The sequence below is a fragment of the Canis lupus genome, chromosome 34 (assembly GCF_048164855.1).
Source record: "Canis lupus baileyi chromosome 34, mCanLup2.hap1, whole genome shotgun sequence".
Classification (NCBI taxonomy): domain Eukaryota; kingdom Metazoa; phylum Chordata; class Mammalia; order Carnivora; family Canidae; genus Canis; species Canis lupus.
The window spans coordinates 14,953,490-14,979,675 of NC_132871.1; the positions used below are offsets into that span (position 1 = coordinate 14,953,490).

General features: G+C 37.3%; 1 protein-coding gene across 16 annotated transcripts in view; it reads left to right on the forward strand.

The window, feature by feature from the left end:
* METTL8 (methyltransferase 8, tRNA N3-cytidine) overlaps nt 1-26,186 on the forward strand; it is an 87,665-nt gene that overhangs the window by 1,387 nt on the left and 60,092 nt on the right. For 4 of the 16 annotated variants that reach the window (XM_072810876.1, XM_072810879.1, XM_072810886.1 and 1 more), the window contains exon 1: nt 21,119-21,268. The exons of 6 other annotated variants lie outside the window; for them this stretch is intronic. In XM_072810876.1, coding sequence (XP_072666977.1) covers nt 21,244-21,268 — 25 coding nt within the window. In that variant the 5' untranslated portion in view covers nt 21,119-21,243. Of the gene's footprint in view, nt 1-3,118; nt 3,139-9,916; nt 9,939-21,003; nt 21,093-21,113; nt 21,269-26,186 lie in introns of those variants that run through there. 6 more of the 16 variants (XM_072810877.1, XM_072810884.1, XM_072810883.1 and 3 more) reach the window with 6 other exon arrangements.

The following is a 26,186-nucleotide window of genomic DNA, read 5'->3' on the forward strand; positions in this document are numbered from 1 at the left end:
GTTAATTTGGTAATTCATGAATGCAGCTGTCACTGAGAAAACTGGGACCCAGAAAAGGGAACTGGATTTTCTTTGGATGAAATGAAATTCAAATCATTGCTGGCTTTAAATGCATCATCTCTAGCCTCATTACCCTTCATCCTCACTTGTTTGTCTTTATCTTACCACAAAGTCCCCCAGAGGGCAGGCATCCTGGTTACCCCTCCTTTGCTCGCCCACAACCAAGTCCTTTGGACTCTAACTCCTATCCATCTCCTCTCTATATCCCCTAAGTAAACTTAGGGCCCCGCCATTTTATCATAATATTATATTAAGTAGCCTTCTTCCTGCCTTACTAAAGTACTTTCAATTCCTAACCCTCCACACTGCTGCCAGTGATTTTTCTAAAGAACAAATTTGTCATTTCCTTATTAAAATCTTTCAGTGATTCCCAATCACCCAGAACAGAATTTCTCAAGCCTGAGTAGATACCCAGGATTCTCTATTGTTAACTTAAAGTATTTTCAGTATGTTAAAGACATGCAAATATAAAACTATATATAAACTCCTTATGTTGTATATCTTACACAACCGTAACTCCCAGTTATAAGTTAAAGGAAGCACAATTATAAAACAACTAAATTCAAATGAATACTTATTCATTGTTACCAATGAAACTGTTTTTTGCTGGACCTAACATGCTCTAAAAGCAAATGTTCACAGTCCTCTATAGCATAGCTTCCTTACAGAAGATCTGTCCATTTTGTACTTGTGTAGAGATTACTCACTGCCTACACCTCTTTTCTTTCTTTAAACCATTGCCAAGCTTTCCTTCGTTCAATACGTCATGATTTCATTTGACCTTCACTTGTCAAACACCATCATTTACATGAAGTAGTTCCCATTTCTTTCTCATTAACCTGTGCCAGTGACAAATGGCACCAATGGTTTGCCAGTGTGGCTAAACACAAACATGTGAACTGAAATCTTAGGACAGTAGTCAGTTAAAAGGTGGCTATTCAGATGATCCACATATCCTTTTAAAAGAGTGTTCTTGTTGATTTTTATCAAGTTGAAAATAAAAGGTTTCTCTAAGAGAAACATAGCCTTGAGGCTACGTGTACAAATCCCATGTACAAATAAATGCTTTATAAGACAAAATCTGAATCCCTTAATGTAGTTTGCAAGGATTCTGTTATCTGCAGCTTGCCGGTACTTTCAGCCTTATTTCTTTGTCCATCCTTAACATTTGCTGTTGTGGTTCTGACATGATGCTCACTTGTTCAAGCCAATATATCTGTACATCTCAAATTTTCTTTGTAGCTCCTTTCCTTTCCTTCTCGCATCTGTTTATCTCATAACTCATTCCAGGTATCACAGCTCCACTCAAGACACTTTCCCTGACCCCTTCACTTTAATTACAGTCTTGTTTCTTCTAACATGTTACTCTGCATACATTAGTTGCAACAATGTATTAGAATTGTTGTTTGTCTATCTTCCCAACATACTGTTTTTATTTTTTTAAAGTAGGCTCTATACCCAACATGGGGCTTGAACTTACAACCCCAAGATCAAGAGTTGCATCTTCTACCGACTGAGCTGGCCAGGTGCCCCCCAATATATCGTTTTTAGAGTAGTGCATTCATTCATTCAATATACATGTGCAGTGACCACATTTTAGGCTGTATACTAAGATGCATTGGTATGTTGAATAAATGGACTATTCTAAGGACAATGTATACAGTATTATTGGCAACTAAGTACTTTTAACCTACATGAAGATTTAGTCTCCCTTTATTCTTTAAATCCGCAAGAAAAAAAATCATCAGGAAACCACAATGTTCATAAGAAGAAATAACTTTTTACAAAGTTTAATCTTGGGACTCCTGAGTGGCCCAGCAATTAAGTGCCTGCCTTTGGCCCAGAGCATGATCCTGGAGTCCTGGGATCAAGTCCCACATCAGGCTCCCTGCATGGAGCCTGCCTCTCTCTCTGCCTATGTCTCTGCCTCTCTCTCTTCTGTGTCTCATGAATAAATAAAAATCTTAAAAAATAAAAATAAAAAATAAAAACTTTAATCCCCAACAGCTCTACCCATAAAGTAGATATCTTCTCGATTTGTTGAAGGTAAAATGCCATGCTCAGATATCCCAGAGAGGATTTGAAAATAACTTCTCAATTTGGGACATAAAACATTGTTTTTTGGTGTTTTTTTTTTTTTTTTCAGTCTGTACCTATGTGTTTACAGATTACTTAATCATCTTTACATGGAATTTTTAAAATATTTTTTAAATTTATTTTTTTAAGTTATCTGTACTTCCAACATGGGGCTTGAACCCATGACCCCAAGATCAAGAGTTGTATGCTGTACTGACTGAGCTTACCAGGCCCCCCTACCATGGTATTTTAAAGATAAGAAGAGCTGTGAATTCAGGAGTTAATAAAATGCTTTTTGTTCATATACTTTGTTTAAAGAAGCATAGTATAACTAAATAAAGCATTCAGGTTATTAAATTGAACATTTGTTCAGAGACAAATTTGAACCCAAAACCACAAGATCATGTAATTATTTTCATGTACGTCACACTAGGAACTATTTTGGCATTGGGTATAATAGTAGATGGGATAGACAAGGTTCCTATATGTGGAGGAAGATAATAAATAGATTTTAAAAATAAGATTCAGACAGTGATAAGAACTGTAAAGAAGATAAAACAAGGTGATGTGCTTGATAGAGAATGGTTGGAAGCTCTGCTTTAGCTAGAGTGGTCAGGGAAAGCCTCTTGGAGATTGGACTTTTGAGCTGAGCTCTGAATGATGATGGTGAGTCAGTCTGCAAAGAACTGAGGTTAGAGTACTCCAGGCAGAAAGATGCTTGAATGCTGAGTCCATAAGGCAGTAACAACCTTGGTTTTTTCTAAAACTGTCAGGCCAGTGTGGCTCTTTAATGTGCATGAGGGAGATGAACTTAAAGAGATAGGCTAGAAGGAATTTTGGATTTTATCTGTTGTCATAGGAAGCCAAAGGAGGATTTGAAGAAGGAGAGTGACATGATCTAATTTGTGTTGTAATAAAATATTTATGTCTATAGTGTGGAGAATGTACTGTGGGGAGACAAGAATGGAAGCAAGGAGACAGGTGATTATTCAGTTGGTTCAGGTAAGCAATGATAGTATTTGGACTGGAATGGTAGCAGGAGAAATGGAAAGGAGTGAACAGATTCAGGATATATTTTGGAAATAGAGTTGATAAGACTTAATATAAGAACCACAAATAAGCATCCCAAAACTCCCCAGAACAAATGATAAACAAGGAACTACTTATGCTATGAAACAACACTTATATTTTATTTAAATGTACATGTCAGCTTTTTAGACATTAATGCTAAGGAATGTTAAGATCTGTTCTGTGGTTAGGATATGTGGAAAGAGGGAAATAAAATCAGATCCCAGAAGGGTCAGGAATCATAGCATGTGGGACCATGGTAATGTGATGGAAAAATCACTAGTGAAAGGATATTCTCTATAGGAATGAAATAGACCAGTTAACAAGTAATTGGTGTAGTTTAGGTGAGAATCACTTTTGGAAATTTATTTTTAAATTATCGAGGCTTTTGACCCCAAGTTTAGTCCTTATGTTTCCTTTTCTCTGTATATTTTCATATTTATTTGAACATGAAGTACATTCATGCATATATAAAATCCAGAAAGAGGGGATCCCTGGGTGGCTCAGTGGTTTAGCACCTGCCTTCAGCCCAGGGCGTGATCCTGGAGTCCCAGGATCGAGTCCCACATCGGGCTCCCTGCATGGAGCCTGCTTCTCCCTCTGCCTGTGTCTCTGCCTCTCTCTCTGTGTCTCTCATGAATAAATAAATAAAATCTTTTAAAAATAAAAAAATAAAAATAAATAAATATCCAGAAAGATACAGGTTTAAAGGTTGATAGTAAAATTTATAAATTATTCTTATTTTTTAATTATTTTATTTAAAAAACGCTTATAGATAATGTAGCATAATATATAAATAATAATTATAAAGTGAATACCCATATATTTATCATCAACTTATTAAAAAAAAACCCAGAACATTACCTACAACTTTTGACATCTCCTCTGTGCCTCTCCTGGTCCCCAGATGCCTCTTTTCTCTTTAAAGTAAAATATTGTTGGGCTTTGAGTGTTATTGAACATCATTAAATTGAATTATACTATGTATATATATATATTATATATATATACACACACACACATATATATGTACTCTTCTACAACTTGCCTATTTTTTTGGTCAATATTACACTTGACAAAGTACCTGTAGTTCATTTCATTTATTTTTACTGCCATATGGTATTTCATTGTATGAATTTACTACAGTTTATCCATTTTCTATTGGCTGGGTTTTTCTTCCTTTCAAGTTTTTTATTCTTTCTAAGAATACAAAAATATTGCTATAGACATCCTTAAACCTGTCTCCTGCTATACATGTTAAAGAGTGTATTTCTTTTCTATTGCTAATAACCACAAATTTGGCAGCTTAAACAAATAGCCATTTATTATCCCTAATTTTTTTTCTACATGAATAACCATTTGTCCCAGAACCAATTTTTTGAAGGACCTTCATTTCCTCACAGATCTGCAGTGCTAACTCTATTGTATACCAAGTTTACATTCACAGGTCTGTTTCTAGGCCCTGTATTCTATTCTTTTGTTCTATTTCTATTCCTGGGCTAATACTTGACCACTTTCATAGTAAGGCTTAAGAGCTGGTAGGTCCACTCCTCCACCTCATTCCTTTTCCTCAGGAGTATCTTAATTCTTTTTTGCCATTTGCATTTTCATATACCTTTTTAAATCAGCTTCAGTTCCATAAAAAACCTTATTGGAATTTTGATTGGTATAGCATTAAATCTGTATATCAACTTGAAGAGAACTAACATCTTTACCATATCAAATTATCCTACTTATGAAGACCATATGTCTCTCCATTTATTTAGATCTGTAGTGTCTTTCAATGAAATTCTATAATTTTTTTCTTGAAGGATTTGCATATTTCAAACTTCCTAAATATATTACATTTTTGGTCAGTGTTATAAATGGTAAATTTTTAAATTAGATTTTCTAACTATATTTTTGCTAGTACATAAAAATGCAAATTTTCTTTTTGTATATTGGTCTTTTATTTAGCAACCTTGCCAAACTTTATCTTTAGTAGTAATAATTGTCATTTGTTTAAAAAAAAAAAAAAGTCATTCGTAAGGCTTAGAGGATTTTTCTATGTAAATAATCGTGTCCTCAGGAAACCATGACATGGTTGCTTCTTTCTCAAACGTTACCATTTATTATACTTTCTTTTCTCACTGTGCTGGCCAGGACCTCAAATGCAGTGTTGAATAAAACCAGTGATAGTGGACATTATTGTTTTATTCATATCTATAAACAGAATACTTCTAATATTTCACTATTAGGATAACATTGTAAGTTTTTGGTGGCTACTTTTTATCAAATTAATGAAATTCTCTTCCATTCCATATGTGCTAAAAGTCTTGTATATTTGATTTTTAATCATGAATGGGTGTTAAATTTCATCAGCTACTTTCTCTGAATCTGCTAAGGTAATAATATAATTTTTTTAAAATCTGATAATGTAGTCAATTACTTAAATATATTTTCTAATGTTAAAACTAGGTTGAGTTTATTTCAGTAAGTTTTTGTGATATATATATTTTTTTATACATTGTGGGATTTGGGCAGCTGGTCACTTTAGTTCTCACTCAGCTTTCTGGACCTTTTGGTAGCTAGCTTTTGGTCTCTGAGGATTTTTCTTTCTTGCTGTCTCAGTGATGTATTTTTAACTATATATATATATATATATATATATATATATATTTCAATGTATTCTGCTTTTGGGAGTATTTTACAACAGAAAGGTTTTTGGGGTGATCAGTTCAAATTACCAGAACTAGAATTCCATTTCAATATTTTTATTTTTATTTTTATTTTTTTCCATTTCAATATTTTTAATGTAAAAGCTTCCATTAATGTAAGATATGATCACTACCACCATTTCTGTCTTCTCTTCTTCTTATCTCTATGCATAACCATCCCCCTACCAGCTGGAAACAAGGAAGCACTGTTGTGTAGTAGAAAGAGCATCATACCAGGAGTCAAAAGACACAACTTGTAGTGCCAACACCACCAGTTAGTGAGATTTTAACCAAGCCACTTATTCTCTCTGAGTTTCATTCAATCATCTGGTGAGAGGAAATACTCAGGATTGAAGTGAGAATTACATGAGTTTATAAATGTGAACATCTTGTTGTAAGGGAAAATGAGGAGAAGCAGTGATGTTGAGTACATTCTCTGTTAGGGAAATGTAACCAAAAGGGAGTTTAGGGGAGGGAGAGGGTTGATTTGATAGCACAGAGGATTTTTGGGGGACAATGGATCTATTTCATGATTTTGGAATGGTGGATACATAACACTGCATTTGTTAAAATCCATAGAGCTCTACAACACAAAGATTAAATCTTGACATGGGCAAATTTTAAAAATATATAAGGGGAAATAGAGTTCAGGATGGAGGGCAGACTGATAAAAGAATCTAACTGTATTACAAATGTATGCAATAACCTCACTGAAAGGGGCCAAGGAAAAGATACTAACGTAAGTAACTGAAATAAGACTAAAACTAGAGGCAATAGGAACTGTACATAAGCACTGTACTCTAGTTGATAAAGTATGAACTTTAGCTTGCTGTAGGTATTGATGGATACATATAGAAACATTTATAAAGACATGTTTATACTAGTTTAATATACCCACATAAATGTCCTTCCTTTGTTAGTTGACAGGGCCTACAAGCAATCTAGTAGCAAGGAGCACACCAAGTACCCCATCTATTCCCAATAAAAGGAACAAACACTCTTTAAAGAAATAGCTAATTCTAGGACCAGGTCAAGGAATATGCAACACGACCCTGCAATACCTTGAAGTACCAGAAAGTAAGGAAGCGCTCAAAAACAAAAACACAATGACAAGAGTATGTCAGAAGGATATAGGAGCTAAATATAGAAAGAAATGGTAGAAGAAAGAGCTCTTAATGGCCAAAACAGGAAGAGTTTGAGCAATAAAGTAGTATTGGGTTCTAATCCCCAGTTTAAAACAAATATGAGTCCATACTGATAGAAACAAATGATAGAATAAATGGGGAGGAAGAGACAAATCTCCTATGCAAAATAATTTCAAATAATTTATGTGTATACTCTGCCCTTAAAGAGGTGGAGCATAACTTCCTACTCCCTAAGTGTGGGCTGCACACAGTGACTTCCTTCTAAAGAATACACTGTGGAAAGGGGTCAGGGTGGATAACTCCACAGTGGAGAAACTTCAATCACCACTTCATCCAGGTGATCAAGGTTAACATGAACCCATGATAAGTCATGTTCATATCATGGATACCCTTGGTATGATGTGTTGAGAATGGCACTTCTATGGGGTTTTTTTCCCTCTAAATCCCAAACTCCAATCTAATCATGAGAAAAATATCTCATAAATTTTATTGAGGGGCATTCTATAGGATACCCGATCAGTATTGCTCAAAATCATCAAGGTCTTCAAAAACAAAGAAACTCTGAGAAACTATTAGAGCCAAAGAGGAGCCTAAGGAGACCTAATCACTAAACATAATGTGGTGCCCTGGATGGAATTCTATGAGAGAAAAACACTTCAAATGAAAATGAAGGGAGTTTGGATAAATTGTTATAGGTTTATAATAATGCAGTAGTATTGGCTTATTAATTGTAACAAATTACCATGCTAATGTGAGATTTTAATAATATGTTAGAAACTATGTTAGAGAAGTGCCTGGTCGTGAGCTCAGGGTGGTGAGCTCAAGCCCCGAGATGGGCTGCGTGCTGGGTGTGGAGCCTGCTTAAGATTCTCCTTCTTCCTCTCCCCGCCCCCAACTTGTATGTACATATGCTTTCTCTCTCTCTTAAAAAAAAAAAGAAAGAAAGAAGAAACTATATTAGAATATGGGAGTGCTCTGTACCATCTGCAACTCTTCTGTAAATCTAAAACTGTTCTAAAATTAAAAGTTTGCTTTAAAAATGCAATAGGAATATGGTAGACACCACTATATAGAGGCAGCATAGCTTTAGTGGTTAAGTTGAACTCAGTTACCAGCCTACCTGGGTTCAGATCCCAGCCTCACAACATAACTAACTATGGCAACTTGGATACACTAAGTAACTGGAATTACTTTAACTTCTCTGTGCCTCATTTGCTTATCTGTTAAATGGGTTCTTGGGAGGACTAAATGACTTATCATATGTAAAGCACTTAGAGTAATGCCTGGCATATAACAAATGCTATATAAATGTCTAATTCTATTTATCATTACTATTTTGTTTTGATCTTTAGTTTTGGGGATTGTTATGTTTATAGCTGAATTTTATTCAATCTTTCTTCTTCAGCTTACTGATTTTTAGCTTGGCACTCCAACAGTGCAGTATCTATAATACTTTTTTCATAAGGGAGAAATTATTAAGATTGTGAAGACTCAAGAGAAAGCAGGGCCAGAACTTGATTGCCACCCCCAGTTTTATGTTGTATAAATAGTATTGACCGAGTGAATGTAGAAGTTACAAAGCCTAGCAGGATTTACTTTTTATGGGTACTTATATGCCACATATAGAAATTCTGAAGTTAATTTTATTTGGTTTTCAGTAGATATATTAAAATGTCCACTGGCCTTGTTAAACTGATGTTTTTTTAGGACAAAGTACTGCCTACAGTACAAATCCCTCAGATTTAGGCATCAGCATCTAAAATTTTTGTGACAATTGAAACAAAATGGAATGTATTATATAAAAACATGTTTTATGCCTTTTACTTCTATGCCTGAAATGCATACTAACTCTATACAAAACTCCTTAAACATCAGCAGCTTGGGTGTACTGAGTGAGTAGAATATAGAATTCGGAGTCAGGAATCCTACATGGTATGGGGTCTTGTAGCTGTGTGAACAGGGCAACTCATGTAACGTCCTTGAGCCTCATGTCCCACATCTGTAAAATGGTGATAACTAAAATGCTTGTCCTGCCTTCCTCCCTTCTTACAGGACTGTTGTTAAGGATTAGGTGTGAAAATGAAGGTGCGAGCTTTTTGTAACTCCTAAAACGTGTACAAATATTACTGTTATAGTAATTCTCAGGTTTTTGACCACACTGAAACTCTAATGAAAGTTTATAGTCAGATTAGATATTGCATACCTTTACTTACTTAATTATGTAATAAGATGAAATCATTTGAATTTAACATGTCATTGATGGTATATCTTCTCACAGCACTTTAGTTTTTTTTTTTTTTTTAAGATTTTATTTATTTATTTATACACAAGAGACACACACAGAGAGAGAGAGAGGCAGAGACACAGGCAGAGGGAGAAGCAGGCTCCATGCAGGGAGCCCGATGTGGGACTCAATCCTGGATCTCCAGGGTCAGGCTGCTAAAGCGCTGAGCCACCCGGGCTGCCCAGCACTTTAGTTTTTATGATGTTTTTCTTTTGTGTAACGAAGGAAGGCATTGTTTTAATCTGGAATGGTTTCCTTCAGGTGGCAGTTTGAGAAAATGGTTTCCAAACTCTTCACTTGACATTAGGTACATAGAGAACACAAGTGTATCCCTCTAGTTTGTGGTCTCCTTAGGACAGAGACCCTCTTGTCCTGGAGTGGAGCTGACCAGCAGAGGGTGCACGAGGTTTCCCTGGAGCTGGCCTTGGAGGCTAGGCTGGGCAGACCTGACTGGTATCATCTGTGTTTGCTGTCTGATGATTAACAGGCACGATAAATGAAAAGGTTCTGGCACACCAAAAACACAGTTACCAACGGAAAGAGAGAGCAGCCATGACAGACAACAATGTGGCAAGTACCTACCATAGTTGCTGAATAGGAAGTTTATAGGTAACTGGAATATGGTATTCTTGCTACTCTTTGCCTTTTCCAGTAATTTTTTTCCCTTTCATGGTTCTTTGCCCCCACCTTCTGAGCATCTGTAGTTGTCAGCCTTATGTGGAGTTGTCGTGGTTTTTTTTTATGTTATTTATTTATTTTGCAGAGGGAGAGAGAGCACAAGCAGGGGGAACAGCAGGCAGAGGGAGAGGGAGAAGCAGGCTGGGATCATGACCTGAGCCAAAGGCAGATACTTAACCTACTTAGCCACCCAGGCTAAGTAGGAGTATTTTAAAACTGTCTTTCTCTGAACTTTTTTGGCCCTAGGGTATTTGGTTCTGGATCCAACTGGCCACAGCACCCTGTCTGGGTTCACTTACCAAGCTCTCGCAGATTCCCTGGCATCTTTTCCTCCATGTTAATGAGTGACCACTAGACAAAAATATTGACACTTTTCGAGTGTTACTATCACTATTGTCCATACCATCTTTTCTTTCCTTCCTTTCCAAGTGTGGACTTTCTACTTGTAGATATTGTATAGAGTTTATATAACTAGTGATTGTAAAAATATTTTTATGTCTCCTGAGTATAAAAATTATTTGAGTTTACTTATAAAGCAAAAAAAAAAAAAAGAACATTTTGAGACATAGTAAGAAAAAAATAGAAGGGTCTCCTTGAGCCTTTTAATCAGAGAAAACTAAATTCTCCCAGACTTTTTTAATGCATATGTATATTTATTATTATACATATTAATTTTTTTTACATATTAATTTTTTAAAAATGAGATCTTTCTATGGGTACTATTCTGTACCTGATTTTTCCCCACTTAATAATTAACTTATTTCCATATCAATAAATTTAGGTTTTTTTTTTTTTTTTTTTAAATTTAGGTTTTTAAGCAACATTTTAAAGTAGCTACATAATTTTCCCTTATATGGAATTTAGTCAGTTTTCTAAGGTGAATATTTAGATGGTTTGGAGTTTTTCAAGATAATGTATAGCAATGCTGTAACAAATCCTTATATCCTTCTGATTATATTCTTAGGATATATTTCTAGAAATTGAATTTTCCATCAAATTTATTCTTTAAGAATTTTCATAGATATGGGGCGCCTGGGTGGATCAGCCAGTTAAGGATACAACTATTGATTTCAGCTCAGGTCATGATTTCATGGTTGTGAGATCAAGCCCCACATGGGCTCTGCCCCTCTCCCATTTGCCCCTCTCCCACTTGCCCCTCTCCCACATAAAGAAAAGAATTTTCATAGGTATTGCCAAATTTTCCTCAGGAAAGGTCTCTCAGCCATCTCCCCTGACAATGTGTACAGATGCTTATTTTTGTACATCATTTCACTTTGCCAAAATGATAAGTCAAATAATTAAGTAAGCTATCATACTCTTTTTAAAAAGAATGAATGGACTTCCCATTCTCCATGTCACCCCAGAAAATTAAGGTAGTGGTTTTCCAACTTTTTGGTTTCAGGACTCCTTGACACTGAAAAATTGTACCTCCAAGAGCTTTTGTTTATAGGGATCATAGTTATCAATATTTATGGAATTAGAAATTAAAACTAAGAAAAAATAAAAATATTTATTGTCATTTAAGAATAATAATAAATCAATTGCATATTAGCATGAATATCATTTTTATTATTTTTATTTTTTTTAATTTTTATTTATTTATGATCGTCACACATTGAGAGAGAGAGAGAGGCGGAGACATAGGCAGAGGGAGAAGCAGGCTCCATGCACCGGGAGCCCGACGTGGGATTCGATCCCGGGTCTCCAGGATCGCGCCCTGGGCCAAAGGCAGGCGCTAAACCGCTGCGCCACCCAGGGATCCCGAATATCATTTTTATTAAAAATATTTTCCAAAAGAAAAAAATTAATGAGAAGAGCAGCATAGTTTTACATTTTTGCAAATCTCCTTAATATTTGGCTTAGAGAAGATGACTGAAATATTTTTCTTTTTTTTTTTTTTTTTTAAAGTATACTTAACAGGGCGCCTGGGTGGCTTAGTCAGTTAAGCATCTGCCTTCAGTTCAGGTCATGATCCTGGGGTCCTGGGATTGAGCCCCATGTCAGGGAATAAGGGGGGAGTGAGTCCCTGATCAGTGGGGAGTCTGCTTCTCCCGCCCCCTTTGCCCCCCACTCATGCTCACACTTTCTATCAAATAAATAAAATCTTTAAAAAATAAAATATACTTAAAATACAATGTTATATGTCTCAGATGTACAATGTATTGATTAACAATTCTGCACATTACTCAGTACCTACTGTGATAAGTGTAGTTACCATCTTTCACCATGCAATGTTATTACAATATTATTGACTATATTTCTTATGCTGTACTTTTTGCCTCTGTGACTTATTTTATGACTGGAAGTTTGTACCTCTTAATCCTCTTACCTTTTTGACTGGATTCTTATGTTTGCTTCTGAATCGAGTCTGTTATTATATGTTGTTTTGATTTATGTATATGCAGAAAATCTGATCTCATGTAGAAATGTAGGTAGTTAGAAAGAGAAGTACTTTAATAGTCTCTTAGGATGAATGTGAATATTTTTGGATGCTACACCAAATTCCAGTACATGGTAGTTTCTTAAGAGTTAATTGCAATTTAATATATAAAACCGTGTCAGTGAACTTTTCATACTGTTACATTAAAATCTGTTGGTTGTCTTGCACTATGAATAGATCTTTTACCCAGGCATGATTTTGTGATATCATGTGTGTCATCTGGAAAATATTGGTTCACTGAGCTGTGCAGATCTTCCAAATGTTGACACATTTCATTATACCATATCGAAAATACCTTATTCTCATTGGAATAGTACTTAAGTGTCAGAAAGCTGTTAAGCTCACAGTGGTAGGCACAGGTTTTCTAGAATTCTAATTTTTTGCTTAAAAGCTTGAATTTTATTAATGGCAACAAATGGCATCAGTTGTTTACCTGTCAGGTTTACTTTGTTTTTGAGAAAATGCTAAAGTTGAAATGGGGTTCCATGAAAACAATTTTTATTGCTTCATCAAGGATATGTTAAGTGGCTTTTTCCCTCCTCTTCCTGTCATTGCATGGTTGGTGAAGAAAATAGTTACTACCTACAGTACAGTTTGGTGTGACTGCCTTGATTCAGATGAAGATGCCAGCAGTTTTATCCACCATTGCCTGTGTACCATCCGTGCAACTGCCACCTCTGTAAAAAAGTCAAATAATTGTATGTTGATACTATTATGAAAATCATTCTAACCTTTTGCAGACCCCCTTAAAGTGTTTTGGGTTCCAAGGGATCCCTGGGCCACATACTGAGAACCTCTAGTCTAAGGTAATCATGGGAACCCATTCTCTTACCAGAGACTGATGTAGGAATAGTCTGTGACCTCCAGTTCTGGCCATTGAGATCTGAGAGCAAACCTGTTGAGGAGCTTGTGAGAAAATTTCTCCATCCCTAAAAAGACACGTAAGAAAGAAATGGTCCTTTTCTTCCTCTGGATGTTGCCATGTTAGTCGTGGTAGCTGAAACTGCTGCGACCATTTTATAACTGGCATAGGGAACCAGCCTTAGGATGAAGGTGATGCTGTGAAGAGCAGGGTGGAGAAATGGCAGGAACCCAGGTCCTTAGTAACGTCACAGAACTAAAGAAGAAACTATACCTAGGGGGCATGTGGGTGGCTCAGTGGTTGAGCATCTGCCTTTGGCTCAGGTCATGATCCTGGTGCTGAGATTGAGTCCCACTTTAGACTCCCTGCAGAGAGCCTGCTTCTCCCTCTGCCTGTGTCTCTGCCTCTCTCTCTGTGTCTCTCATAAATAAATAAATAAAATCTTGAAAGAAAGAAAGAAAGAAAGAAAGAAAGAAAGAAAGAAAGAAAGAAAGAAAGAAAGAAAGAAAGAAAGAAAGAAAGAAAAGGGAAGAGAAGGGAAGGGAAGGGAAGGGAAGGGAAGGGAAGGGAAGGAAGGGAAGGAAAGGAAGGAACCATGCCTAGAACTTACTCAACCTCTGGACTTCCAGTTAGGAGAGATGATATTTTCTTATTATTTAAGCCAGTTTGGATAGGATCTTCTGTTACTTGCAGTTGAAAGTGTCCCTAAAAGACATTTCTTATTAGTGTGATGAATATTTTTAAGTGTTTGGTGGCCATTTGCATTTCTTCTGTGAATATTTGTTGATGGCATTGACACATTTTATACTGAGGTCTTTTCTAAGTATATCCTAAGCATTCCTTAGTATTTTTTGAGCATTCCTTTATATATCAGTAGTAATACATTGTAGTGTTTTGCAGGTATCTCTACCAGGGTCTTTTGTAGCATATCTTCCCATACATTTTAATAAGCAATCTATTAGTCTTTTTCTTTCCTTTTTTCTTCATAGTTTTGGTATCATGTTCAAAAGGGTCTTTTCTACCCCACTTTTTAGTAAGTATTCACCTATGTTTTTTAGGCTTATTAAGGAGTATTTTTACATTAAAAACTTTAACTTATCTGGAATTTATTTTGGTGTGAGATGTAACATAGGCATATAACTTTATTCCTTCTGAGTAAATAGCCCTTTTTCGTTTTCTTTTTTTTAAGATTTTATTTTTTTACATAATCTCTATGCCCAACATTGGGTCCCAAACCTACAACCCTGAGATCAAGAGTCACATGCTTCACCAACTGAGCCAGCCAAGTGTCCCTTCCTTCCTACCTCCCTCCTTCCCTCCCTCCACCCTTTCTTTTCTTTTCTTTCTTTTCTTTTCTTTTCTTTTCTTTTCTTTTTTCTTTTCTTTTTTTCTTTCTTTTCTTTTCTTTTCTTTTTTCTTTCTTTTCTTCTTTTTCCTTTCCTTTCCTTTCCTTTTCCCTTTCCTTTTCTTTCTTTCTTTCTTTCTTTCTTTCTTTCTTTCTTTCTTTCTCTCTCTCTCTCTCTCTCTCTCTCTCTCTCTCTCTCTCATAAGTTCCACATGTAATGTGGAGCTCAAACCCACAACTCCAAGATCTGGAGTCACGTGCTCCTCTTACTGAACCAGCCAGCCTCCCTGATAACCCATTTTCTTAATACAGTTTTTTAAATAGTCCAGCTTAACCCACTGATTTGAAATACTAGCTTTATTACAAATGGAATTCTTACATACATTTTGACTAGTTTCTGGACTATCCATCCTGTTCCACTGCTTTGACTGTATATGCTGGCATTGTTGTAGACATGGTTAAGATACTTGCTTTATAATGAACTATAATGTCTGGAAGGATAAGCACTTCCCTACCCCCCTTAACCCAACCCCACCACAAGTAGCATCACTATTTCCTTTCCAGTATTTTCCTGGCACTTCTTGCATGTTTATTCTTCCAGATGAACTTGTATTTGTTCAAGTTCTTCAAAAATATTTTTGGAATTATGAGTGGGATTTCTTTAATTTTATGGATGATTTTGTTAAGAATTTGCATTTTTACAATATTGAATCTTTAGCTTCAGGAACTCATGTACTGTCTTCCTATTTATTAAAATTATCTTCCATGCCCCTCTGTAGAGTTGTATAGCTTTCTTTGTATCCGTCCTGTATATTTCTGGCTAAGTTTATTCCTAGGTATATCATGTTATTTTTGTTGTAATCATAAGAGGAATCTTTTCCCCTGTATATTTTCTACTTTTGCTATCTATATTAAAAAAAAAAACTTAAAAAATATTCAGCACATATTTCCAGATAGTTTTGGCTTCTTAAAAAAGAATAAGCACAAAGGATACTATCATTTGTGGTAGTACAGTATGTACTGTGTGAACTTGATTTATGAGGTATGACTGTTTCAGACTGTTTAAGGAAACAGAACATACCAGAAGCTATATCTCAATGAATATGATCTTTCCAAGCTGGTTATGATGGGAGTCCATACATTAATGGCAAAAAGAGCAATAGCTTATGCAAAAAAAAAAAAAAAAGAAAAGGAATATTATCCTAAAGCAAAGAATGGGCCATTACTGAGGATATGAAAAAGAATCAATAAGCCCCAATCAGAGAAAGACAATTATTATATGGTTTCACTCATATGAGGAATATTAGAAACACCACAGAGGATCATAGGGGAAGGGAAGGAAAATGTAATGGGAAGAAATCAGAGAGGGAGACAAACCATGAAAACTCATAATTATGGGAAAGAAACTGAGGTTTGCTGGAAGGGAGGAGGGTGGAGAGATGGGGTAACTGGGTGATAGGCATTAAGGAGGGCACATGATGTGATGAACACTGGGTATTATATGCAACTGATGAATAACTGAACTCTGTATCTGAAACTAATGATGCATTATATGTTAGCTAATTGAGTTTAAATTTAAAAAAATAAAAATCAAAAAAGAATAAGCCTGCTATGAGGACATTATCTGAAAATGGAATTTCAAAGATGTATATTATTGGAATACATAGTAATTTCTCAAAGTGACTTACTTGGAGGGTCAACACTTATTTTGGTCCACAGGTCTACTTTTTAGTTAAACAGCATCACTTTATAGACGCACCTTATGTTACCAGGTGGCAAAGAAATGGCTGGCAGGTTTTATGTGTTTTTTGTTGTTGTTGTTATTGTTCTAAAAGAATCATCATTTAATCATACTGTTTTTGCATTAAATAAGTTTCAAGTCGCCCCAGGCAGTATTGATTGGCAGTGTTTCAACTGTTGGGAAAATGGAATTTGCCAGTTTTCTAAGAACATCTAAAATAAACAAATTTCTTTTCATCTGCATTATGGATTAAAAAGCATGTGTGGGCTAGCCTGTATCTTAATCACCATTTAAAATATTTCCATAGAAAATGTGTCTCTGAGCTCTTAACAACTGACTTACAGATGATATTAGAAATAAGACCTTCTATAGGTTGGAGATTACTAAGGTTTCTCTACATGGTGTGATCCTTGGAGGTTAAGAATGTGATATTCCCTTGTGATACCTGGATGGCTCAGTCAGTAGAGCATGCAACTCTTGATCTCTGGGCTGTGAATCCAAGCCCCATGTTAGGTGTAGGGATTACTTAAAAATAAAGTCTTTTTAAAAAAAGGAATATAATATTCTCAATTATTTGTAAGTAACTTGCCGTGACATTATTATTCATTGGCTTTCGAAAATCAATCTTAAATGTATTGATTTTTTTAGTTTGTATAATTTCTTGGAATAAGGTTATTATATGTTTGGTTAAAGAATGTATTCTTTATTTCTTTGGGTGAGAAGCCTGGCTCCAGATCAGAATGTGTGATGTTTCAGGCCTGACCATAGGCAATTAGAAGACTTTTCCTGGAAGGACTCATAGGAAGAAGCTACCATTTCCACAGCCAGTGCATTGCAGTTTCCTGGAGGGATTGCAGTCAAAACTCCCCTGGGCAGTCATGCACAATAATAAGGACTGCTGCTGAGATACTTGGTCCACTTTAGCTCCCTAGCACTTCTTCCCCTAACTCCGACTCCCTCTTGCCCATGGATCCATAAAAAGGCAGGAGACAGGTTCCCCTTTCAGTGCTGCATCTACATGATCCTCACCCAGTGCCATTCCACAGGGAAAAATGGAACATTAGAAAGCTGGTGCTTCTCTTTGCCTCTTGCTTGCACTGTTGCAGTAAAGTAAAAGGCTCGACTGTTCCTTTTATTTTGGCTTGTTCTAATTCACCATCTCAGTACCTGATTGCTCAACAGTGGGAGGTGGGAATGTTTTTTGTGTGATATATTTTTTTTCCTTTTCAAGCTTTAATAGGTGCCATTTAGAAATGTTTCTGGAATTCACTGAATAATAATCTAACTTTACATTTGTGAAGCACTACATAGCTTATAATGTTCTGTGCAAGAATTTTGTAACTTAAGAATTATCTCCATTTTACAAATGAGCCAATAGGTTCAGGCAAAGTGACTTTTCTACAAGTCATGCTAATAGATTGTTGGACCATGACTTGAACTTGAGGCTGATTATAGCCTCAATCAGCACTTTATGCTCTGCTTCCCCATTTCACTGGTAAATTAGTCTTTTACCTTCTTGGGAAGTTGGGACTACTTTAAGATTGTTTATATTAAGAAGCACAGTGGAAAGCTTGATGCTGTGGTGTTCATGAAGCCTTGGGGAAGCTGTAAGAAGAACCAGACTAAAGATAACAATGGTGATATCAGCTAAAATTTACTGAGCACTTACCATGCACCCAGCACCATGTTACATATATATGTTACATAGGTCACCTTTTGTGACCTTCCTAAATCTCAAAATAATCCTATTAGCCACATTTTGAGGAAATCAAGACCAACAGAAGTTAAATATCATATCAGAGATTGTGTGGTAGTAAGTCACAGAACCTGGATACAACTTAGTCCAAACCCTTTGCCTTTTCACCTAAAATTGCTTTCCAAGAAGGCTTGGGGTACAGGATGCCTGGGTGTCTCAGTGGTTGAGCATCTGCCTTCAGATCAGGGTGTGATCCCAGGGATCCTGGGATCCAGTCCTGTGTCAGGTTCCCCTCGAGGAGCCTGCTTCTCGCTCTGCCTGTGTCTCTGCCTCTCCCTCTCTGTGTCTCTTTCATGAATAAATAAAATCTTAAAAAGAAGAAGGCTTGAGGTGATTCTGCCCTACTTTAGGGGTATTTCAGCTATTTTGAGGAATAGGCGGAGAATTCTCTGGAACAGAATCTCCTAATAATAGTATTTCTCAATATTGAAAAATGTATAAATCTCCATTGAAGGGGGGGGGAATCTCAGACCCCTGGGTTGACTTAAATTGACTTATATTGTTACACAAAATTAGGTATAAGCTCCTCGGGCACAGAGCTCTTATTCAACTATAAAATCAAAATAAGTACAAATATCACAAAGCCAATAAAATTCATATTAATAGCATAATGTGACTGCTGATGTGACTAAATTGCAGCTCTAATTATTAGCAAGGTACTGACCTCACCACACAGCTTCCTTTTGACTTCAGCACATCTTTACTGTTGTGTACTGCATGTCTTCTCAATTCCTTCACCACTTGTCTCAATGGGAAATGCTGCAGAACCTTTTACAGTGTGTTGTGTACTCAGGCACATCATTCCCATACTATATCTGTGCTGCTTGTTGCCAACAAGATCATAAATGCAAACATAGACACTGAAATCAAGTGGCAGTGATACGTTTGTTTGCTCCTTTTTATTTTTAGATCATTATCATAATAAAAACATGATTTAAAAAAAATTGTTTGGGGATCCCTGGGTGGCACAGCGGTTTGGCACCTGCCTTTGGCCCAGGGCACGATCCTGGAGACCCTGGATCGAATCCCACATCGGGCTCCCGGTGCATGGAGCCTGCTTCTCCCTCTACCTATGTCTCTGCCCCTCTCTCTCTCTCTCTCTGTGTGACTATCATAAATAAATAAAAATTAAAAAAAATTTGTTTTAGGACCTCAGTTTGACAAACCCTGATTTTTTTTTTTTTTAATGTGTGTGTGGGTTTTTTGTTTTGTTTTTTAAGTGATCTCTACACCCAATACAGGGCTCAAGCTCAGAACTCCGAGATCAAGCAAGAGTTGAGTGTCTGCTGACTGAGCCAGCCAGGTGCCCCCAAATCCTGTTTTAATAGATGTGTCCAGTGGGAGATTGTTCCTGAAGAGCAAAGGGATGGAGATCTATTATCATGACCTTAAGAAGGTTAAAATGAGGTGGTGAATGGCAGTCCATGTTTTAGCTTTTGTGCATGCTAAAGTGTTTCTCTTTCATAGGTGTTTATAACTTTGTGGTTCTTTCTAGCCACACTTAAGAGCTTCTCATTCAAAGCAGGATTTCCTTCTCATTGTTACAGTGTTACTGTTTTTGTTACTAAGTGACATAGGTTGGCAAATTCAGAAGGTCTAATTACTCACCAGTATGTTCTATCTCTCTTCTCATCCCCTTCTTTCTTTTCTTTTTTAAGATTTTATTTTTAAGTAATCTCTACTCTCAACATGGTGCTCTAATTTACAATCTTTTTTTTTTTTTTTTTTTTATGATAGGCACACAGTGAGAGAGAGAGGCAGAGACACAGGCAGAGGGAGAAGCAGGCTCCATGCACCGGGAGCCTGATGTGGGATTCGATCCCGGGTCTGCAGGATCACGCCCTGGGCCAAAGGCAGGCGCTAAACCGCTGCACCACCCAGGGATCCCTCTAATTTACAATCTTGATATCAAGAGTTGTAGGCTTCACTGACTGAGCCATCCAGGTGCTCCCCCCTTTTCCCCTTATTTCTGTTTAACCCAGACTTAAGCCACATCAGGTACATCAGCTGCACCCCACTTTCATCCCCCCTTTTCCTCTGTCCTCTTTATTTTTTATTTCTGGTAATTTTGGGCTTGCTTCATGGTCATCAGTTATATTTCCCTCAATTCTGCCACCTTATATTACCACTACTTTTTGTACTACCAGCCTGGACAGGTCTAATATAGATAAAAACAAATATATTGCCCCCAGACTGCCAGATGGTAAAAGGAAATCATATAGCGGGTCCATCCAGTTGCTTTTGGTTGCAAAAAACAGAAAACTCAGATTGGCTTAAATAATTGACAGGATATATTGGCTTAATAACTGAAAAAGCCAGAAGTGGGATGGGCTTCAAATGAAACTCAATCCAGCTATTTTTTTTTTAAGATTTATTTATTTATTTGTTCATGATAGACATAGAGAGAGGGATGCAGAGACACAGGCAGAGGGAGAAGCAAGCTCCATGCCGGGAGCCCAACGCAGGACTCGATCCCGGGACTCCAGGATCGCGCCCTGGGCCAAAGGCAGGTGCTAAACCACTGAGCCACCCAGGGATCCCCTCAATCCAGCTATTAACAATGGCACCTAACTTCCTTTTATCCTTTAAGTTTTCCTTCCTCAGAGTTCATTTCATCCTAAAATTGTATCATCCTGAGGCCAGGCCCACTCAGGTCTCTAAGATGGCTTTTGTTATGTACTGAACTATATCCCAACCCCCCCCCACCCCCGCACCCACCCTTACCCCACCCCAATTTATATGTTGAAGCCCCATTCCCTGGTATGACCATATTTGGAGATAGGGCCTTTATGGAGGTAATAGAAGTTAAATGAGGTCATAATGGTAGGGCCCTAATCCAATAAAACTGTGTCCTTATAAGAAAAGAAAGAGACACTGAAGAGACATCTTACTCCACAGGCATGCAAGAGGGAAGGTCATGTGAGGACACAGCTGTCTATAAGTGAGCAAGTGATGCCTCGCCAGAAACCAACTTTGATCCTTGATCTTGAACTTTTAGCTTCCAATACTGTGAGAAAATAAATTTCTGTTGTTTAAATCATCCAGACAGCCTGGAGCTAACTGGTAACAGCTTTCAGCAGCTTTAAGGCCTCATGCTTCCTCTTTCATGCATAGCAGGTACAAAGAAACCATCTTTGTCCCCAAATCTCTAGGAGTAGACTTAAGATGTGCTCTGTTGGACAGGCTTATTAGTCACATACGTACCTCTAAATCACTCTGCCCATAGGTTTGGAATGTACTGATTGGTTTAGCATAGGTTAAATAGTCCATCTTTGGTTCTGGTCATGTCTCCATGTCTCTACAAACTCAAAGATCTCAAATCCATGAGCTATTAGTGGGGAGTGAGTGCTCAGGAGGAACCAATAAGTGATTGCTAATTTGAGTTGCAACTTCAGATGGGCCAATTAGCTGTTAACATTCCTTTATTCAAATATTGTTTTCTTTTCTCTTTTTTTTCCCCTCTGCTCTTCCTTTTCTCAAGTTCCCTACCTTGCAGCCTCTTACTTTGCACAAAGAAGAGAACATTGGGAAAGGACTCACTGAACAGTCTTCCCTTCTATTACAAACTCACCTGTTCTCACTCACAAGAGAATGAAATTGTTCTTGACACCTTACATGGTTAACACGTTTTTGGTCTACTTATTTCCCTTCTCTTCCTCCCATTTCTTAAAACTTGTTTGTCAACAGTCCATCTCTTTCCAGTATTTTCAATCTATTTTTTCAACATTGAGTTTTCTCTTATTCTACAAAAAAATACTCAAGATTCTTTGCATCTTAACAAATATTATTATTTGATGAGGCAACACCTCAGGATGTGATCCAATTTGTCTTTTCCTTTCCATTGCCTATCATAGTCCTCTACGTTCACTACCTCCTCTACCCCATTGACCTGCTTATTCCTCAACTCTGCCTTCTGCTGACACAGCCAGAATCAAAACACCTGTGACTTCCTGTCTACCACCTGTAAACCAGTGACTTGTCTCCCAAATCTACATCTCTAGCACCTACCAATTACCTAAATTGCCAACTACTTATTGTCAATGTCCATTTAAATACATTGTGAGATCCTTAAAATTTGTCATGTGCAAGCTGAACTTTTTTTCTTTTAAGATTTATTTGTTTGAGAGAGAGAAAGAGAGAGAAGGCAGCAGGGAGGAGCAGAGTCTGAAACAGACTCTGTACTAGATGCAGAGCCTGGTGTGGGACTCTGTCTTATAGCCCTGAGATCATGACCTGAGCTGAAACCAAGAGTTGGACGCTTAACTAACTGCAACACCCAGGTGCCCTGCAAACTGAACTTATGATCTTCTCTTCCCTACCACCATCCCATCATTATCTACATTTTTTCTGAACTTTGTCTTGAATAGTCTCATCCTCTACTCAGCTACCCAAGCTAAAAATCTTCTTTCATGTTTGGCTTCAGCCTGCATATTTGGCTTCAGCCTGTTTTCATATCTAGTCATTTCAAAAGAATCTATTGATTCTGCCTCTAAAGTGTGTCTTGACTTGGCCCCTTCCTTGATTCTCATGAAATTGTCTTCTCTGGCTCCCATGATGTCTGACAAATTCTTATTATATGGAGCTCTCCTTTAATCAGTTCTGTATAGCAGTGGTTCTCAATACTTGATGTGCACCAGGATCACATGTGAAGATTTTAAAAGTTATACATGCACAGGCCCAGAGCTTTGATTTTCTCTGGTCTGGTATAGGACTCCATGTTTGGTGGTATGAAACCATCATAACAATTTTTATAAAATACAAATCTGATCATGTTGCTCACCTGTTTAAAACTCTTCAGTTGTTGTCAATGCCTATAGAACTTGCCTAGGGGTGTCTGGGTAATGTAGTCGGTTGAGCCTCCAACTCTTAGTTTTGACTGGGGTTGTGATCTCAGGGTCACAGGATTGAGCCTCCCACCACTCATCCCTCAGGCTCTGTGCTCAGCATGAAGTCTGCTTGAGACTCTCTCTCTCTCACTCTGTCCCTCCCCTCTGCCCTTCCCTCCTGAGTGCTCTCTCTCTCTTTCAAGTAAATAAATAAATCTTAAAAAAAAAAAAAAAAAAGGCACCTGGGTGGCTCAGTCGGTTAAGTATCTGCCTTTTGGCTCAGGTCATGATCCTGGGGTCCTGGGATTAAGCCCCACATCAGGCTTTCTCTCCCTCCCCCTCTGCCTGCCTCTCTGCTTACTTGTGCATTTACGTGCGCTCTGTCTCTCTCTCTCTCTCAAATAAATAAATAAAATCTTAAAAAAAAAAGAAAGAAGGAAAAATAGACATTCAAATTGCTTAATTTGTTATAAAGATTCCTTGCTATCTGTCTCTGGCCTATATTTCCAGTCTTATAAATACCTCCCCACCCCTACCTGCCCTTCACATTATAGGCTATAAGCATACAAAGTTAATTTTTTACATATACTTTTAATTTTAAAACAGTTTTAGCTTATAGAAAAATTATGGAAATGGTATAGCTACCATACACTCCATACTGAGTTTCTCATATTACTACCATCTTATATTTGTATGATATATATATACATATGTATAAAGAACAGTTAGCCAATATTAATACATTTCTAAAGTACATGGCTTACTCAGATTTCCTTAGTTTTCACCTAATATCCCTTTTCTGTTCCAAGATCTCAGTCAGGACACCACATTTTACTTTTTTATTTTAAAGATTTATTTACTTACTTGAGAGAGAAAGGAGAGAGTATGAGCAGGGGGTGGGGCAGAGGGAGAGGGAATCCCAAGCTGAACTCCATGTGGAGCTGGAAACTAACTGGGAGGCTCCATCCCAGAACCCTGAGACCACAGCCTGAGCCAAAGGATGCCCAACCAACTGCACCACCCCAGGCACCCCAATAACCTCATTGCATTTAGTTGTCATGTTTCTTTTAGTTCCTCTTTGCCCTGACAGTTTCTCAGATTAACTTGCTTTTTGATGACTTTGACAGTTTTGAGGAGTACAGTTTTTTATATTTTATAGAATGTTCCAAAATTGGGGTTTGTCTGATGTTTTTCTTATGATTAGACTGAGGTTACGGGCTTGGGGGAAGAAGAAGAACACAGAGGCAAAGTGCTATTCTCATTACATCATACTGAGAATACATGCTGTCAACATGACATCCACTGTTGATATTAACTTTGATCACCTGGGGATGCCTGGGTGGCTCAGCGGTTGAGCGTCTGCCTTTGGCTCAGGGCATGATCCTGGAGTCCTGGGATCGAGTCCCACATCAGGTTCCCTACATGGAGCCAGCTTCTCTCTCTGCCTGGGTCTCTGCCTCTGTGTGTGTGTGTCTCTCTCTCATGAATAAATAAATAAAATCTTAAAAAAAAAAAAAAAAAAACTTTGATCACCTGACTGAGGTAGTGTGTAGCCCACACTTACAGAATGAGAAGTTATGGTCCACCTCCTTTAGGGTAGAGTATCTACATAAATTATTTGGAATTCTTCTGCATGGGAGATTTGTCTCCTTTCCTTCATTTATTATGTATTCAGTCAATCATTTATATTCACATGGACATACAGATATTTGTTTTGTTTGGGGGGTTATGAGCCAAAACTATTTTGTTGCTCAAAATGTTTCAGCTTTGGCCATGAGGAGCTCTTTCAATCAGCTCATGTGTCCCTTTGACATACCTCTGTCATTGTGGGGTTTGGGTTTTGTTTGTTTGATTTTCTTTTTGAGCACTTCCTTACTTTCTGGCACTAAAGGATACTACAGGTTCATCTTGTATATTCCCTGCCTCAGTCCTAGCAGCAGTAATTTCTCCAAAGAGCCCTAGTTCCTTTTGTTAGACAATGGTATTAGAAACCAAGATCTAGTTGCTTGATGTGCTTTACTGCTACTGGGATGTGATTGCTTCTAGGCCTTCTCAGCTAGCAGAGTAAGGAAATATATGTGTGTATACTAACTTGTGTATATTCATATCTACAAATATTTCTACATGTAATATCTGTATTTATATTAAGCTAAACATTAGTTCATACTGATGATTCTGATTCTAATCTATTATCGTGTGGATCATTCCAACATTCTCCCCTCATTTGTTTGTAACCTTCCACTCTCAGTGAGAAACTCAGTTCCCAACCATCTACTATCTGTTTCTTAATTGTTCAGTTCTGGTATATTTTTATAGTGGTTTCAGAATTGTTAACCGCTTTTCTTTCTTTTTATTTATTTATTAAATTAATTAATTAATTAATTAATTTATTTATTTATTTATTTATGATAGTCACACACACACACACACACACACACAGAGAGGCAGAGACATAGGCAGAGGGAGAAGCAGGCTCCATGCACCGGAAACTCGACGTGGGATTCGATCCTGGGTCTCCAGGATCGCGCCCTGGGCCAAAGGCAGGCGCTAAACCGCTGTGCCACCCAGGGATCCCTGTTAACCCCTTTTCAACTGGAATGCAGTGCTTATTACACTTCTTCTTGCCTTTAGTCTTAAAGACTTTAACTCATTTTTAAAGTTACTTTAGTTAGCATCTTTTTCCAAATTACTTTTTATTTCCTGAGCATAGTATGCTTTCACATTTCTTTGTCTTTAATTGTGTTAGTCCCTCACCTGAGATACCCTGGTTTTTGTCCTTATCTCCTTGGAATATTGCCACTCATTCCTCTACACCTAGCACAGATTTTGCCTCCACCAAGAAACTTTCCCTGGCCACTACCAGTAGACTTCAATCATTCACTCCTCCATGCTTTAATAGTACCATGTACTCACCTCTGCCACACATGTATCAGGACTTTTTCTTTGCCATTCATTCTTCACTTGATGGTAAGTTTCTTGAGGGCAGAAACCAAATGGATTTGTTGCTGGATTCCCAGGACTTAATACTAGTGCATATTGTATGTTAGAACCCTCTTAGATGAAAAATAACAGAAAATTTAGTAGTAGCTAAAATAATATAAGGATTTCTTTTTTTTTTTAAGATTTAAAAAATTTATTCATGAGAGACACAGAGAGAGAGAGAGAGAGGCAGAGACACAGGCAGAGAGAGAAGCAGGCTCCATGCAGGG